General features: G+C 40.8%; 1 protein-coding gene across 1 annotated transcript; it reads left to right on the top strand.

The window, feature by feature from the left end:
- Nucleotides 1–403: 403 nt before the first annotated feature.
- LOC121726427 (hamartin) lies at nucleotides 404–18,484 on the top strand. The gene is made up of 4 exons (XM_042113795.1): nucleotides 404–627; nucleotides 8,392–9,955; nucleotides 17,265–18,175; nucleotides 18,206–18,484. The coding sequence occupies exons 2-4, from the start codon at nucleotides 8,402–8,404 to the stop codon at nucleotides 18,240–18,242; spliced, it is 2,502 nt and encodes an 833-aa protein (XP_041969729.1). The 5' UTR covers nucleotides 404–627; nucleotides 8,392–8,401; the 3' UTR covers nucleotides 18,243–18,484.

Raw genomic sequence — 18,484 nt, forward strand, 5'->3', positions numbered from 1 at the left:
AAAATAGAATTGCGGTTTTTTCGAAAAAATGATTTTAGCGAGTTTTGATATTATACCATTCAGCTAGGATAAGTGGAATAAGCGCTTAAGTGGAATAAGCGCTTTATCGTGCACAAGTGTAGGAAAGTGATGCAATATCCAGAAACGTGATATTTTGTGTTCCCTCCAAAACTCCATCGAAAGTCTTATTTAAGTATTGAATTTTACTTAGACTTTGACTAGAGTTTAGACCTGACAATATAGAAAAACGTTGCTGAACATTGTATTATAGAATATTGTTTTCCCGCCATAATATACTCGACACTGGCCATGGTGAAATAGCCGAAGTGCCATAATAAGAAAAAAAAGTCAGCTGTCATCTGTCAGCCTTGTCTAATGTCACTTGTCAGCCTCAAATCTTGAATCTCGGTTGGATTCGTAAAATATTTCTTTTTTTGTTATTACATTTTCTAATCATTGAACCTATTTATTGATAACATACTACTTAACAATATAAAACAATTCAACATTGAATGCGTCATACGTATGTGTTATCGGAGAAAATATTTTCTAATACAGAATAAAAAGTGTCATCAAAATTCCTCCAGCTGCGATAAAAGATTCATCTTCTCTCCGGCCTGCTAACTGGTAAATTATTCAACATACATACATACATACATACATACATACATAACGGCTAAAACGTACTTATCCTAAAATGCAGGGAACCTGTAAATGTAAAACCTTGTAATTTTTGCTTCATTCTAGCAATATAATTTTTGTTAGAGAATAGTAAAAGTCTTGAATTATACATTGAGCGATATTTATTCGAGCAGAGTTTTACCTTACATATCTCAAAGTTAATTACAGAATGAATCAATTAATGCAATATGGCTGGCTTTTATACCATTTTACACAAAAGAAACGAACTTCCTTTGACAATTCAAATATAGCAAAATCATAAAGAAATACATTAAAATTAAATATTTTAGATAATATGAGAAGAGGAAGTTATAACGGAAGTAAATAATTCTCCCGCCCATTTATAACTAACCAATTGTAAAAATCAAGTACCTTACTTATTAATATTTAAAATATAATAATCACTTATTAAAATTATATATAGTGAGTAACATAATATACTGATTTAAACAAATATAATATCATGTTGCTTGTCCATTGACATCCACTAACACTCGGCCATCCTGCATTAGGAGTGTCCCACGACGTTCTCATGGTTTGCTCCCCTGTGCTGTACCAGTGCCAGAACTGCCAGTGGTCTGAAACAGCGGAAGACATCGAAACAGTATTTTGTAAAAAAGAAGTAAAATATAATACATTGATGTCAGAAAAATCTACTTGTATCACATCTCATCTGCAGCCAACACGTGGCATTTCTGAAGCCTAAAGGTAATTTATGCATTTTTATTGACATCGGTCACATAGACATCGGTCACATAGACGTCCGTCACGTAGACGTCCGTCACGTAGACGTCAGTCACGTAGACGTCAGTCACGTCGACGTCAGTCACGTAGACGTCAGTCACGTAGACGTCAGTCACGTAGACGTCAGTCACGTAGACGTCAGTCACGTAGACGTCAGTCACGTAGACGTCAGTCACGTAGACGTCAGTCACGTAGACGTCAGTCACGTAGACGTCAGTCACGTAGACGCCAGTCACGTAGACGCCAGTCACGTAGACGCCAGTCACGTAGACGCCAGTCACGTAGACGCCAGTCACATAGACTTTATTTTAATTTAGACCTAAACTGATGCTTTGACTATGTTTTTAATATTTTTGTAACTGTTTGGTCACAGAGACTTGAATTATGTTAAATTTTTTTTTCTTTTAGGTGCAGCTCCGGAACCAGTTTCTTATTAATATCAATTGTAAAGATTATAGAAGTAGAAAAGCTAAAGTGTGATTATTATAAAATAGTTATTAAATTTGTATATAAGTACCTATTCGATTTTGTAAAACGATTGCAAAATTAAAATTTATCATCAATAAAATTTGTTTTCTGTACACATGATACATATTAAATTATTATCTCTAATCGTATTAGTTTTATTACAAAAATTATAAGTCAATCAATTAGATCATCCGTGTCTACTTCAGCATTGCTAGTTGAGCAGTATCAGAAGTCACTGATTTATAAGACCTTAATACCTCACCCCTTACTGCAGCTGAAAACTTCTTACTTTTCAATTTTTAGGTCACTTTGGTATTGGGGTTGTTAGTAGCTCCCCCTTTCCACAATACAAGATCACCGACTGAATATTTCCTACATTTCTTGTGAGTTTTGTCTATTTTTCGTAACAGTCATATAATTTCTATCAATTCGGAGTGTTGCTGTTGTCCTTCATTCAGTTAATGTCTGTCGTTGCGAAGTATGGTCACTAGGACCACTGGATAAGTTTAAACGAAAGCTGAAAGGAAGGAAGTAGTAGAATTAGGTGTATTATTCATACCCCATACTATATCCCTTAATTTGTCAACCGAAACAGTATCATATTTAGACATTTGATCTGGGGCTAGGTATAGCGTTAAGAAAGTGTTTTAGTTGCATGTCTTCTGCAAATTGGTTAAGGTATCGGTTAGGAGATGCTTTGCCTCTATGTTATTATGCGGACTGGGTTTCTCTAAAGCCTAATATTATTGTGTTGATTTTAGGATTTCATCACACAGCCATCCTATATAGATAATAATATTACTATGGATTTGATCACACAGCCATCCTATAGATAATATTATTATTGGGTTGATTTTAGGATTTGATCACACAGCAATCCTATAGATAATAATATTATTGTGTTGATTTTAGGATTTGATCACACAGCCCTCCTAAAGAGATAATAATATTACTATGGATTTGATCACACAGCCATCCTATAGATAATATTATTATTGTGTTGATTTTAGGATTTGATCACACAGCCATCCTTTATAGACTATAATATTACTATGGGTTTGATCACACAGCCATTATTGTGTTGATTTAAGGATTTGATCACACAGCTGTCCTAGTCTTACAAATGATCCTAAGTGATCGGCATGAACGGTGTGCATAGGTACAGGTACTTTTCCTATAGGATGTAAATTTTCACCTCCAGATTTTCCATAATTACCCTTACCGAAAGCACATTGAATGCAGGAATTGATGAATTTCCTTGTTATATCGGGTCATTTTAGGAAACCAAAACTGTCGTCAAACCCAGGGTGTCATTCACAACGATATCAAAATACGTTCTAATTCTATGGTCTTTCATATCAGGGGGTCATATTTCTGCAATAAGCCATATTTTGCCAATTTGGGAACAACAAATGTTCTCCATTTGAGTTTTTTCGGAACAGTATATCCTCTTTAACATAAAAATTATTAACTATATTATCAGGGTTGTTCGTATCCCTTTAACTGAGAAATAACATTTTGTAAATTAATATCTAAATGTTAGTAACCAATCAGTTTCCTTAATGACGTTGGTATACTGTTTCGTGACCGGGATTCCTACTAAGAGCGTCTACATGTCTCATTCTATTCCCTGGATGATACTCAATTTGCAGGTCATAATCTTGTATGCTAAGCCACCATAGAGCAATACAAGGAGCAAGATCTTTTGCTAAGGGATGTGCATAACGCTGCAAATTCCGAAGATTCAACAACAGCTAATGTTTTTAACTCGAACTATAGTAAAACCGTTTTTTAGATGTGACTACCAAAATAGGCTGTAGGTTTAAATGTGCCGGCCTGCTGTATTTGTATTAGTATACCCCCTAAACCTAGTTTTCTAGCATCCGTGTTAACCTGGAGATCACAGCCACACAATTTTGTCACTTGGTCCTCAATATGAGTATCTTTGAGTGTCTGAATTTAAATTTCGGTAATCAATGCACAGCCTGTAACCTTCACCTTTTTTTTAACTAGAATCACTGGACTAGCATATTCAGATATAGATACCTATGATGTACCTATGATACCAGCTTCCAAAAGATCGTTAATATTTTCATCAACTATTGCATTTTCTTTTTAAGACATATCCTATAGAGCTTACCAAGTACGACTTTATCAGTTTTTATTTTCTTTTGTAATAAATCTGTGTACCCTAAATCTTTTGTATCCCTAGTAATAAATGTTTTTGTCTATCTAATATCATCATCTTTTTTTGTCTAAACTTTCACCAATTACCTTACCTAAACCCTCTAATTCCCGATTCAATGGTATTTGTGATTCAATCGATAAAGTCATATTTTCAGTAGAGGTATTCGAGTCGATGATATTAACAATTTCAGCCCGGGCAATTAACGTATATTGCAGGCCAAGTTATTTCAATTACACCAATATTTATAACCTTTAAATGACAGCTCCTCCAGGAATTATATAACACAGATATAGGAATTGGAAGGAAACTGGATTTGTTCCATTGAATTGTTTCTCATTTGGATCGATATCTACAATTACATCAATATTACAGCAACTATTTTTAGGTAAAATTGTATTACGTTTCAGCAAAACATTTTAGTTATATCTATCACCAAAATCTATCACTTATATTTGTCAGCTGTTTGTAACTGTCAAACAAATTATAAGTCTCAGTAAAAGTGGCAGAATTTGCTGTAGTAACTAATACCAAGCTGGTTGATCATTGATTGGCCAATAATTAAGTCTATGTCACTTGGCAGTTGTTGTACAGTCTCTACATGGTCACTAAGACACTATTGATCTATTTTATAGTTAACTTTAGATTTCATTTTCATTATTCTTGTTCATTGGCTCCTACCCACATTTTTTTGCAAATATTAAGTATTATTTACTAAGATATTACTTGAAGTATAAAAAGTGTTACTTACTTGTGTTGAAATCTGCGGTTGCCGAATTGTTCCTGCTGTATTCGCGAACCAGCAGTTAGCCGTCGCATGACAGAGGCGTTGAAAAGTTCGACAATTGTAGCAGCGTTTATTCTTGGCTGGAGAGCTGCTGTCGATTTTCCATCACTTGCACCTTTCCTCCAAGTAGACTTTCGCATTGGCTTGTAGTTCATTCGGTAACCCTCTTATGACGCAAGATATTGTATGCTCGCCCTGGATGTTGCATTTCTTAAGCAGAGAGACTTTATCGTGGTAATATTTGGTCATCGTCCCGCAGCCCGCTTTCAGTCTTCGTTTGAATCATCATAGCTTCAAGGCAGTCATTGTCTAGCAGACCCACGTAAACGCATTTGCACGATGAACTGTCGATCGGTAGGTACTGTTCCGTAAACCTCTCCTAAGTGGTCGATTTTATGCAGCCATGTAGCTACATTACAAGCGTCGTCTTCTGGTTCAAACTTTGGTATCACTTCTGCATCAGCTTGAGTAATTCTGCGTCGTTTATCACTGGTTCACATATCACAATCACTGTTGTTTATGTTCAAAAAAAGAAAAAAAAGTCACTTTCTTCGCTGTCAATCGCAGAGAGTCTGAGCAAGTCTGGGCGTTCTTCTCCGGTTGCCAAGTCCCGCAGCATGAGGACCGGACATTTTTGAAATAATCCCACTTCTGAGATGTTAGATAATAGTAAAAGTCTTGAATTATACATTGAGCGATATTTATTCGACCAGATTTTTACCTTACATGTCTCAAAGTTAATTACAGAATGAATCAATCAATGCAATATGGCTGGCTTTTATACCATTTTACACAAAAGAAACGAACTTTCGTTGACAATTCAAATATAGCAAAATCATAAAGAAATACATTAAAATTAAGAATGGCTAAGAATAAGTTAAGTACATAATTCTAAATATTAATTAATGTACTTCTCATATTTTAGATAATATGAGAAGAGGAAGTTATAACGGAAGTAAATAATCCTCCCGCCCATTTATAACTAACTAATTGTCAAAATCAAGTACCTTACTTACTAATATTTAAAATATAATAATCACTTATTAAAATTATATATAGTGAGTAACATAATATACTGATTTAAATAAATAAATATATTATCATGTAGCTTGTCCATTGACAAGCTACATGATAATATATTGCCCTTCAGACTCGACCCTCGGTAGCCCTAATGGTTATGATTACGATATGCATAATGCAGGGCTAGCATGGCCACAGTAGAAATACGAAAGTATCGATAAACTGAAGGTGCCGTTCCAATCTTTACGGCGGCTCCGCGACCGACAAAAAATCAAATATAATGCCAATTTATGACTTAGTATAGACTATAGTCCTAAAAATTCAAATAAAATACTACTTTATGACATAGACTGTAGTCTACTTTATGACATAGAATATAGTCTATGTCATAAAGTGGCATTTTAATTGAATATTCAGGTCATGTTTAACCAAAACATTACCGTCAGCCGTATTGCAGAGCGCCTTACTGAATATTATGTAATTTTTTTTTTAATATAAAGCCATTTCATATCATACAAAATGTATACAGGTGAATGTTTCTACTTTGTAAATAATAAAGAAAACCGTCAGTCGTCATTATGACGGTGGAGAAACCGTCAGCCAGCGATATAACCATTATCCATACTTCGAGCTCAATGTATCTGAGGGCGTCGTGTAGATGCCATTTCCACCTACAAAAAATCAGCTGACGACGATTTTCGTTTCAATTAACTACAAAATTGCCTCATATAGCAATTTTATTCGGTAAGTAATTAATTCGATAGTCAATATTTGTGAGGAAGAATTATATAGATTTTACTTGTAAAGCGCCATCTGTTAGACAGATAGATTATACTTTATTGCGTTCAAAAAGTTGTAGTACAAACATAAACATACATTCAACAAGGACACATGAACACAAAGGCGGCTTTATTGCTATTGAGCAATTTCTACCAAGCAACCTTTGGTATAGGAGTACAATAAACAATTCATTTAGGGTATACTGTGCACTAAAAACTAGAAGTAATGAAACTTATCTACTAAATTATGTACAACATTTAATACCTATTTTATATAATATATTCTAATATATACCTAATAATTACACAACCATTTACATTCTAATACACAAATAATAACTGTAATATTATAAACGAATACATACTATATATAATAATAATATAAAAGGAATAAGTATGTGTATAATCCACTGAACATACAATATGTGAGTAAAAAAAATCTCTGTTGTTACATACTAAAACTAAACTTGTTGTGTTGTGAGAGTGAGTCGCAACTTCAACAAGCTATGCCGGGATTATGATCTTGACGTATTCACTACAAATGCAACGTCAATTAGAAACAGTTTGAGCCTTAAATTTTTTGATAATTTCATTTCTTAAAATTTGTATCAGTTGAAACCATATTACTTATTTTATTGTAAGTAGCTTGTTGTTCTTTTTGGTTTTTTGGTCATACTATCGTTTAAACCTTTTGCTATAAGTACTTGTTTTGCATGTATCCTATTTAAGAAACATTTCTATATAATGTAATTAAGACCGTTCACAATATCATGTATAATTTTATCTGTTACTTAGAGGTGAAAACTTGTAATTGGCTTTCTGATAATCATACATAAAATTGCCACCGACATTACTTAGCTGTAAGTTTTCCATGTTATATAAATAAATAAATAAATAAAATAACAGGTCTATCGAACTCAAATGTCTATAATCTAGGTATGAACCTTTATTGGGTGCAAATTGGGATCTTTATGTCAATACAATATGTATTCCCAACAACAACTTTGAGATACTCTCAATTTTTATTCCACCCATACTGGAGTAGCTGACGATAAAACTCCTATGTATGGGTGGAATACTATTATTGTTACGATTTTTGCTCGGCATGAAATGACTTTTCAAAATGAGCACCACCTCCTCTACTATTTTTTTCCGTCTGCGGGATTCGAACCCGAGACCCACGGCTTGAGCTACCAACAGCCCACCAACTGAGCCACAGAGGTCGTCAACAGTCTATCCATGGGCGTACCCAGGTTCTGGGCCAGGGGGGGGGGCAAATTACCCAGGTTCTGGTGCCAGGGGGGAGGCAAATCACCCAGGTTCTGGGCCAGGGGGGGGGGGCAAATCAGATTTTTCATAAGCATCTGCATCATAATAATAATTTTTAGTTGTAAAAATATTGTATTGCAAACAAATGGCAAAAATTCGTTCTTAGATAAAAGTACTAGATAATATACTTAGTAGGGACGTCAACATGATCCAGGGGGGGATCCTCGGTACGCCCATGACTCTATCTATACTTTCGTATTTCTACTGTGGCCATGTTAGCCCTGATGGTTATCGTACCGAACGATTGCGAGTCGCGCAAGCAAAAAGCAACTAAAACTCTTAACAGTCTAGACTCTAGAGTCGAGTCTAGGCTATATCGAGGCCTCGCATATGGCACCCAGAGTTTCAAATGCCAGTAATTAGCCCATCACTGACTACTTCACTTTTCGTACCCCCAGGTGGTCGGAGATGCTGGCGGCGGCCGAATCTGGGGAAGTGTTCGCTCTCCTGGAGGCGCGAGATGCCATCGACAACTTCGCCGCCCTCTACAACACCGTGCGGGAGCCGTGGCTCACGCGCGCGCTCCTGATGTACCACGCGCGCACCGGCTCCGCGCGCTCGCTCGAGCTGCTGGCGCGCGCCCCCGACGCGCACGCGCGCTTCCTGCTGGACGCGCTCCACGACCAGCTGCGCGCCGAGCGGCCCGCGCGCCACCACGCGCTCGCCGCCCTCGCCGCGCTCGTGGCGCGCCGCCCCGCCTGGCTGCGCCGTCTGGCCGCCCACCCGCTGGCGGCCGCCCTGCTGCGCGCTGCCCGCACCGAGCGCGACCCCGTGCCGCTCCTCCACGCGCTGCTGGCGCTCGCCGCGCTGCTGCCCGCCGAGCCCGCGCTCGCCGCCGCCAACTGGCCGGACCTGGCCGACGCGCTGCTGCGGCCGGCGACGCTGCAGCCGCCGCCGCCCGCCCGCGACCACCTCCTGCTGGCGCAGCTCGCCCTGTTCCACGCGCTATACGCCACGCACCCGTGCACGCTGATCGAGACCCTCCGCGCCGAGTGTGCCGCGCCGCCCGGCCGCGACGCCTGGGAGCGGGCGCTCGCGCCGCTGCTGCGCTCAGTGCGCCTGCACCCGGCTCTGGTGACCGGCTCCCGGCAGCGCGAAGCCGACGCCGCCCGCCGGGCCGGCCGCGACCTGCTCGACGTGCTCGCCGACACGCGCCGTTTCGCCACCGGCTCCGACCGCGCCGGCCCCGCGTCCCTGGGGCCGACGCCCCCCGCGCCGGAGCCGCCCGCGCCGCCGGAACCCGCGGCCGGGTCGGCGGCGCTCGCCACCCGCGCGGCGTCGGCGCTGCGGCCGGGCGCCGAGCCGTGGTTCGCGCTGGCGGACCGCTGCGGCGCCGACTCCGCCCCGCACACGCCGCTGCCGGCCGAGAGCGACGCGGCCGAGCCGCCCGAAGCCGCGGTGGAGGCGACGCCGGAGAACACGCCCGCTAAGGACGCGCGAGCGCACTTTCGCTTCCCCGGCGAGTCGGCCGCGGTTCGCGCCATCGGCCGGCGCTCGCAGCCGCCGTCCCCGCTGCGGAAGGACACGTCTCCGCCGGCGGACGCGCTGGCCGGGCGCGTGGCGCGCGTGGCGGCCGAGCGGCGCGCAGCGGAGTCTCCGGTGCCGTTCGGCGGAGCGCCGCCGGTGGGGGCGCGGCGTCCGGAACCGCGAGCGCCGGAGCCGCTGAACGTGGAGGACCGCGAGGTGCTGATGCTGACGGAGCGCGCGCGCGATCTACGCTGGGCGGGGAGCGCGGAGGAGCCGCACGTGCGCGACCCCCGCGCGGCGTGCGGGGCGCCAGCGGCGGAGGGGGGGCGGCGGCGGGCGAGGCGCGGGCCGCCGGCTCGGCGCGGGGCGTCGTGTCCGGGCCGCGCGGGAGGCAGCAGCAGTGTGGCCGTGCAGACGGAGGACGCGTGGCCGGAGCCGTACGAGTTTCTGATCGCCGATTTCTACCGAGCGCTCCCGGAGGAGGACCGGATACGGGTACGTCTATTTTGTATTACTTTATTTTTGGAGCTAGCAGCCGTTATAAAGTGGCTTTATTTGTCACGTATTTTACGTGTACAGCGTTAGTTTTAGGATATTGCATAAAAACTTACACTTCAGGAGTCTTAAACATTTTCAATTGGTGATTAATATGGCCGACGAATTATTTTATAAATATATAACGCCAACACCAGCAAAATCTCACATTTATTCTTATAATTAACTATCAGCCCGCCCCTGCTTCACACCGGTATGAAAGAAACATATTTCATTCAAAAACTACAACTTATACAATGTTTATTTGTTTATAAAATGCTATAAAAGTAGCTATACATTTTTTGGCGTGTATAACGTGTGTATGCGTGTATGACTAGCAAGTAGCATGTAATATCCCCTTCTACAATAAAACGAAAATAAATTGATCAATATAGCCAAAGGTTCACAACACCAGGGGGGTGAGCCAAAATCTTTTCGTTTTCGCTTCGTTATAGAATCGCCGATGAAAATGTATCGAATTGACATAAGCGTTCGTTAATATGACGTTGACGTTCGACTCGTCTAATATTTTAATCGGCGAATCTATAACGAAGCGAAAACGAAAACGTTTCGGCTAAATGGCCTGATAAAAATAAGTCACTTACCTTCCATTTCTGTTTGTACACGTAAATAATCACTTCTAAATACGTAAAATGAACTATTAATCCGTTTACGTTCGCTGTTGGGTGGCTACTAAAAGAAAAACGATTGGAAACAGACGAAACAACGATAAATTACAATTCATGGCGGGTGGGGCTCGAGAGGAGTCATCAAAGTTCCTGGTGCTAGGTGCCTCAGAGGATCCACGAAATATTTGTTAGCAGCCAGACGCAAAATATTGCAAAAAATGGCACCGCACGGAATCGGTTAAGCAAGTTTTAGATGAAAGGGGTAAAAATGTTAAAATTATTATGCCCCCATTTTGATCAAAACAAAACGAGTAGGTACTCTCAAGAAGATACCGAAAGGACTTATTATATTGCTGGAATAAGAATCCATATTGAAAATTTAATGCAAAAACTCAGATGAAGAATATTTGCAGCGTTTTACTAAATTTATAGACTCCAATCTTCTTCAAGAGTATTAATGTTGTAAAAAATAAATAAAACAAGATTTTGATAAACGTTCCTTTTTTTTTCAAGTAAAAAGTATTGCATGTAGTTTTGTTACTGTTGTTAATGAAACATTTAAATATTAAAGCAGCAATATCTTGCTATGATAGCCAGTCGACTCGATTGTCCATATGTGCGTCACTGCTGTGCCATATCTAACGGTATGGAGCAGAGGTGATGCACAATGTACTCAAAATAGGTATTATTATTTATTTAAACTTATAAAAATAATTTTACTAACATAATTTATAAGCCTTTACTAACAAATGAGTCTATGTAACTTGATTTAATAAACTATTTCATTTCATTTCATTTCAATATATTTTCACTTGCCACTCAGGTTATAAACACAGCAGCATTTTACTCCAGCAATAACCCGAGCATTATTATCTATCTGTGAGAATGAATTTGTATTAATGTGTTTAGACTTGCTTTATCTAAATTTTTGTCACGTTTTTTGGTTGATTCAGTACTTACGTTTGAATTTGTTTTATAGCGTGTTAAAGTCACCGATGTTTGGCGAATTATATTGGCTCATATTAAATAACTATTGCCATTAGTTCTTAGCTCTTCTACATCCCTTACTTTTTTTTCTATATTTTACAATTCTTTACAAATGCCGTTAGTCTGTAACATGTCATTGATATGCAGTATGAATAGGGTAGGCGATAGCACACAGCCTTGAGGGACACCGGCATCAACAGACTAAGTTTCCGAGCATTCACCGTCAACTACGACCTTTACGCTTCTGTCCTTCTGACCTTTATGCTAAGAAACTTGAGACTCACTTGCATATTTTTTCGGGCAGCCCACATGATGGAAGCTTTGATAGCAGTGCTTTATGCCAAACCCAATCAATGGTAAAGTCCAATGTAACAGCCCTTCGACTCAATTGCCTGAGCCCAACGATGAGTTAGGTACGCCAAGAGATCACCAGCCGAGCGACCTTGCGAAAAAAACTTGCGAAATGTAGAAGTAAAAAAAACTTGCAAAATGCACTGAACGATTTCTCCCCTCAAGGTTTCAGTAATTTGGAAGCATTCTACTAATTATGATAAATTAACTTTTATTTTCGGTAATGGTAAAATGACAGTTCCATTTATAAAATTAATAATCATTATTGTTAATTTTTTGCTGGCAGCTGTAGTATATTTATATTTTATAATAATTAATATATTTAAGGCAGCACCAGCATAGAAAGTAAACAAAAAGTTTGTAAAAAATGGTCGGATTATAATAAACTGTGTGTATCACCCACTGCTCTGACCTTTGCGTAATAATACCTACTGATGTAATGTTAACAGATGATGCTGTACTTACTTGGTTGCGATCAAATTCATTAATCGTGCGGTAACCGTATTTTTACGCGATTACAAAAATTATCATAATATACTTATATCTGAGTTCTTAATTCTTATCTTAGTCGGTTCCATGGTTTGACCGTAAGAAAGTAACATACAGAATTAATGTCTTTACAGACTTACATAATATATTAGTATGTATTGTCTGTCCGATCTGTTTAATACAACTGGACCAATTTATAGACGCTATTGGTAACAATTATTATAAAGCTAATAAAACTTTATATTAGCTCAATAGCTTTACTGGTCTATTTCCACACAACCTGTGCTATTTATTTTATATGAACCGGATTGATTGCTTGCAATACTTATTATTGACAAAATTATTGACAAACAATCGATTATATGGTTACAGTATTTATAAAATTGCGCAACAGTTCTACTGTTTGTCGCTTAGCCACCTCCCTGGCCGTATAGTATCGAAGAAGCTGGCTATTGATAATGGATTCCATTATCTTCGAGAAGAGAGAGGTTATTGCGATTGGTCTGTAGTTGGAAGGATTTGAGCGATCACCTTTTTTGGGACTAAGGAACCCTAACCAGCAGATTTTTTTATATATTGCTAGGTTAATAGTTAGGTATATAATTTAAGAGTAACATTGTCCTATAAATAGAACAATCCATATTTTAGGACCATCAAATCAAAGTATGAAATCCTTTCTATCTCTGTTACCTACTTTTGAGATTTTTCGCAGACAAAATTGTTGTTCCTTATTATCAAAATGAAGCTACTCAAAAAATTAACTTGATAGTAATCAAAAAAATTTGTTCTAGGGAACCTATTAACGGACGGAACGGACTATTGTGGATTATCTTTAAATTTTGTTCAGTTTAGTAACATTTAAAATACGTAGACCGTGATATAAGAATGAAAACACATGTTGAAACTCAACAAGGTATCACAGTTTTTATTCCCATTAAAAATATTTCAGTTACACACATTTCAATAAATTAACTACCTTATCATAAGCATTTACGCAACGTTTTGACAATAAAAGTACATACATTTATTTATTTTTTTACAAAAAAATAATATGAAAATAGTAAAAACATATTTTACTAACGTTTATCGATTAACTTAATCTATGTTACATACGAGATGTAAAAAAACTAAGTGATAATACTTTAGGGTGTGTATGTTCCTTGTAGAAAGTTCATTGTGAAAGTAACAGATCTGAAAGACCAAAATTTTTATTCTCTTTTGTTTGAGGAAACTCGTTACGCTTGGGCGCTTGCCCATACAAAAGTGAAAAAAAATTGTTCTTTCAGCGCTGCTACTTTCACAGTGAACTCTTTACAAGGAACACGTACAAACCCTTAAGTATTATCACTTAGTTTTGTAAACACCCTGTATGTTAATACGCGAGCGAAAAACTTTGTATCCCTTTTGACGAAAAATTTGGAAACGTAGGTGATTGAAATTTTGCACAGTTATAGTTTATATGGTGAAGGAGTGCATCGAGCTAATATTATTTTGAAATTATGCTTTTATCATACATTTTAAAAAATAATAAAACATTACACACATTACAACACACACAAGAGATTTTGACATGGTTTTGACTGACAAGCCTATACACACGAACTGTACTCTTTTATTTATGGTTTAAGTCTTTTGTCAAATTAAAAATATATTTGGTTTTTTTATTGAATCTTAAATACCGTCAGACAATAATTATAACACGGCCAGTCTGTCATCATTTGACTTTATTAGCCCGGCCGCACATTATCCGAATTTCTGATCAGAAAAATTCGGACGCCCCGCCCCACTGTGGTCCCAAATTCGACGTTCCATACTCATAGAACTCGATTGTTAAAAATCGTTGTTTTTTTTTTTTTGGCCAGGAACATTGTAGGGCATTGTTCTATTAAATATATTAGAATATAAAACTCCTTAGTTAATTTGTTTGCGTAATATAAGCGATTTAATTTTTTTTGTATGGGAGAAAACACTCAAATCAATTTTTTTTCGGACTGTCAACAACTGTAAACTGGAGATTTTCTGGAGAACTGTTGTCCTACATGAGACGCATCCTACAAGCAATAACACTTCTGCCCGTTCTCGCCCGTTTGGAAATAATTAAAAAAAATATACGAGGGCTGCTATTTATGTATCCGGAACTGGCCACTTACAAGAACAATATTTAAAAAGTAATTACAACATTTGAAAATAGAACTCTTTGGTTGAAGAATACATTTTGTTTCATGTGACTGTCAATTATTTTTCCATTGTGGCGTCATTTTGAAAATTGCGTGTCTTCATTTGCCATGGATTTAACGCGTGAACATTTTCGTGCAATGATTTACTACGATTTTCGGCGTGGGCTAAATCAACAACAGTGCTTTATTCAACTCACCGCAACTTTTGGAGATGAAGCACCATCAAAAACCACTGTTTATCACTGGTACAGTGAGTTTAATCGTGGGCGGTCTATGCTCACGGATGAAAATAAAGAAGGTCGCCCAAAAACAGCTGTTGTCCCACAAAATATAGATGCTGTGCGGGAACTAATAATGCGTGATCATCATGTTACATATCGCGAGATAGAGGCGTCCTTAGGCATAAGTATGACGAGCGACGACGAATGTTCGTGTTATATCTTATGTATATAAGATATAACACGAACATTTGGCTGTAAAAAAAATATGTTCGCGTTGGATTCCGCACAACTTGACAATCGATCAAAAACGGGCTCGTGTCGATTGGTGCAAAAAAATGATAAAAAAATACAACCGTGGTACGTCAAAAGCCGTTTATAATATCTACACAGGTGATGAATCTTGGATCTATGCATATGATCCCGAAACTAAACAACAGTCAACGGTGTGGGTGTTCCAAGATGAGCCGAAACCAACAAAAGTTACTCGTGCAAAAAGTACTTTGAAGCAAATGGTCGCCTGTTTTTTTGGAATTAATGGACATGTGGCTACAGTGCCATTAGAGAATCGTAAAACGGTTAATTCTGAATGGTATACGACCATTTGTTTACCAGAAGTCTTTGAAGAAATAAGAAAGGACAACCGACAACGCAGACTAATATTACATCACGACAATGCTAGCTGTCACACCTCAGCTGAAACAACTCAGTTTTTGGAGGGTCAAAAGATCGAATTGACTGGTCATCCGCCGTACAGCCCTGATTTGGCACCTAACGATTTCTTTTTATTTCCATACGCGAAGAACAAATTACGTGGTCAACGTTTTTCGAGCCGCGAAGAGGCTGTTGATGCGTTCAAAATGCACGTTTTGGAGATACCTCAATCAGAATGGAAAAAGTGCTATGAAAATTGGTTCCAGCGTATGCAAAAGTGTGTCGATCATCGCGGCGAATATTTTGAAAAGCAATAAAACCATATTAAATGATATATGTTTGTTTCTTTTTTTAATTCCGGATACATAAATAGCAGCCCTCGTATGGCCGAAATCATTCAAATCCATTTTATTCCGGACTGACAGCAACTGACAACTTGGGATTCACAGGGTTTGTTGTCCTACCTGAGACGATTTTTACAAGCTATAACACTTATGCCCGTATTCGCCCGTTTAGACAAAATTTACATAAATGTGAATTTTTCTATGGTCGAAATCATTCAAATTCACTTTATTCAATACTGATTACATCTGACACCTTGAGATTCACAAGGATTGTTGTACTACCTGAGACAATTCCTACAAGCTATAACACTTGTACCCATACTTGCCCGTTTAGACGTAAGTACATAAATATATATTTATTTTTTATGAAAGAAACTATTCGAATCTATTTTGTTTGTTATTACAACTGACACCTTGGTATTCACAGGGATTGTTGTCCCACCTGAGGGTGAGAGGAATCTTACTTACTTCTAAAATAATACTCAGTTGAAATACTAATATTGTGTTTTTATTATCTTTTTGTCTAAACATACTTAAATAAGAGTAAACATTTTATACTTTAAGAAACTAATGACATCCATGTAAATATATTCAATTAGTTTGTTAGTTAAAAAATAAGCTTAAAATTATGTTAAAAATGTTAGTAATATACACAAACAAGGTACAAACTATAACAAAAAATACCTTTACTGTTTTAACCCATCCAGCCCCATAAGCTCACCGGTGAGTGAGACACAATAGAATAACAATCGATTTTCACGATCGAAGGATTAAAGACCTTACTAAAATTACTAAAACTAAAGTAGACATAAAACTCTACCACAATACCGTTTTGTCGTTGATGTGCGCGCTCGCATACACTTCGGAGGGAAGCCGACAGTCGTTGGTCAGACTTGTCGCCGGGCAGTTCTCGTACGCGTTAGACAACTTTGTCTATGAGACGTATACGGTGCAACCGTACAAAGTCCATTTTTGTCAATTCACATAATCATCCATTTGTCAATTTTACATCACTTTTATTATATATCTATAGTTTTATACATAAACCTACGACAGTATATATTAAGTCTATGGTTTTATATCATCTAGCAGCAATTCTCAAGGTGTACCTCGTACAAGACGTTTTGTTTCCAATGTGCGGATCTAGTACTTTTTATTATGCGATAGTCTGTCTTAAAACAGTCGTGTCTCTGGTGTGCGGTGGTCCTAAAAGCGCCGGAATTTCCGATCTCCACTCATAACAAAAAATACATAAGTTATAAAGCTGAAATTTTACGAATGCTTATTTTTTACCGTTATATCTTTATCTTAACATTCAAACTCCTACACGTATCGTGCAAGCGAGCAACTCGACTCAGAAAGAGGACGACTACTGAATTCTGCCCTAGTAGAATAATAAATAGACACCTTTCGGCCCCCAGACCACCGACGACAAAGAGGAGGAGGCCGTGCGGCCGTGCGAGCGTCTCGACGCCTACCTCGCCGACCTGTACGGAGGCCGCGCGCGCGCCGACGCGTCCGAGCTCGCCGAGCAGCTGGCGCTCACGCACGCGCAACTCATGTTCGAGCGGTGGCGGCGCGAGGCGCACGCCGAGCGCAATCGCCGCCTCCTGGGCCGCTGCCGCGAGGCGCGCGCTCTCAAGCTGCAGAACGACGCCCTACGCGACCGTCTGCGCATCGCCGAGTGCGCCGCCGCCGAGCCGCGCGCCCGTCCCGCCCCTCCCCCGCCGCCGCCGGCCGCCGCCGACCGCGAACGCGCGCTCGAGGCTGCGTTGGAAGCGGAGAGCGCCGCGCGACTGCGAGCCGAGGCGGCGCTGCGCGAGGCGGAGGCCCAGCGAGCCGCCGACGCCGCCGAACTGCGGCGCACTCGCGGCGAGCAATTCGAGGCGACCCGACACGTGGAGGCGCTGGCGCGGGCGGCCCTCGCCGCCGAGCGCCGCGCCGAGCACGTCCGCCGCCTCCGACGCGAGTTGCTCCTGCTCGCCGAGCGCGAGGCACGGCTGCGGGATTGCGTGCGCGCGCGGTGCGCTGCCGCGCCGGCCGCCGCCGCCGCGGCCGCGGCTGGCGAGGAGCGCGCTCTGCGGGCGGCGCTGGCGCGGGCGGAGGGCGAGGCGGAGGCGGCGGCGGGGCGGGCCGACGCGGCTACGGCCCGCGCGCACGACCTGGAGACGCAGTTGGCGGCGCGCGACGCCACCGTGGGGGAGTTGAAGCGCGCGGCACGGCACGCGGCCGCCGAGCACGCCGCGGAGCTGCGCGCGTTGCAGGACAAGTACTCGGCGCTGATGCGCGTGGTCCGCGCTGCGGAGAGCTACAAGCTGGAGCGGCTGGCGGACGCGGACGCGGGGGCGGGCACGGGGGCGGGCGGGGCGCGCCTGCCGCAGGAGCCGGAGCGCGGGTAGGCGAGGGGGCGTTGGAGCGGGCGAGACCGCGCGCGAGAACGCCGAGAGTTCAGATGATGTGCTTTATTTAAGTATGACATATTATTATATTGTATAAATATTGTAAATAATTTGCGGTCCTCACAGCTGTAGCGTTTTATCATAATGTCAATACACGTGTTATAATATCATGTATCTACTATTCGTATTAATTTGACTGCGTCATCGATGTGAAATAAAAATTTTAAAATATTTAAAAGTGT

This window comes from Aricia agestis, chromosome 4 (genome assembly GCF_905147365.1).
Source record: "Aricia agestis chromosome 4, ilAriAges1.1, whole genome shotgun sequence".
NCBI lineage: Eukaryota > Metazoa > Arthropoda > Insecta > Lepidoptera > Lycaenidae > Aricia > Aricia agestis.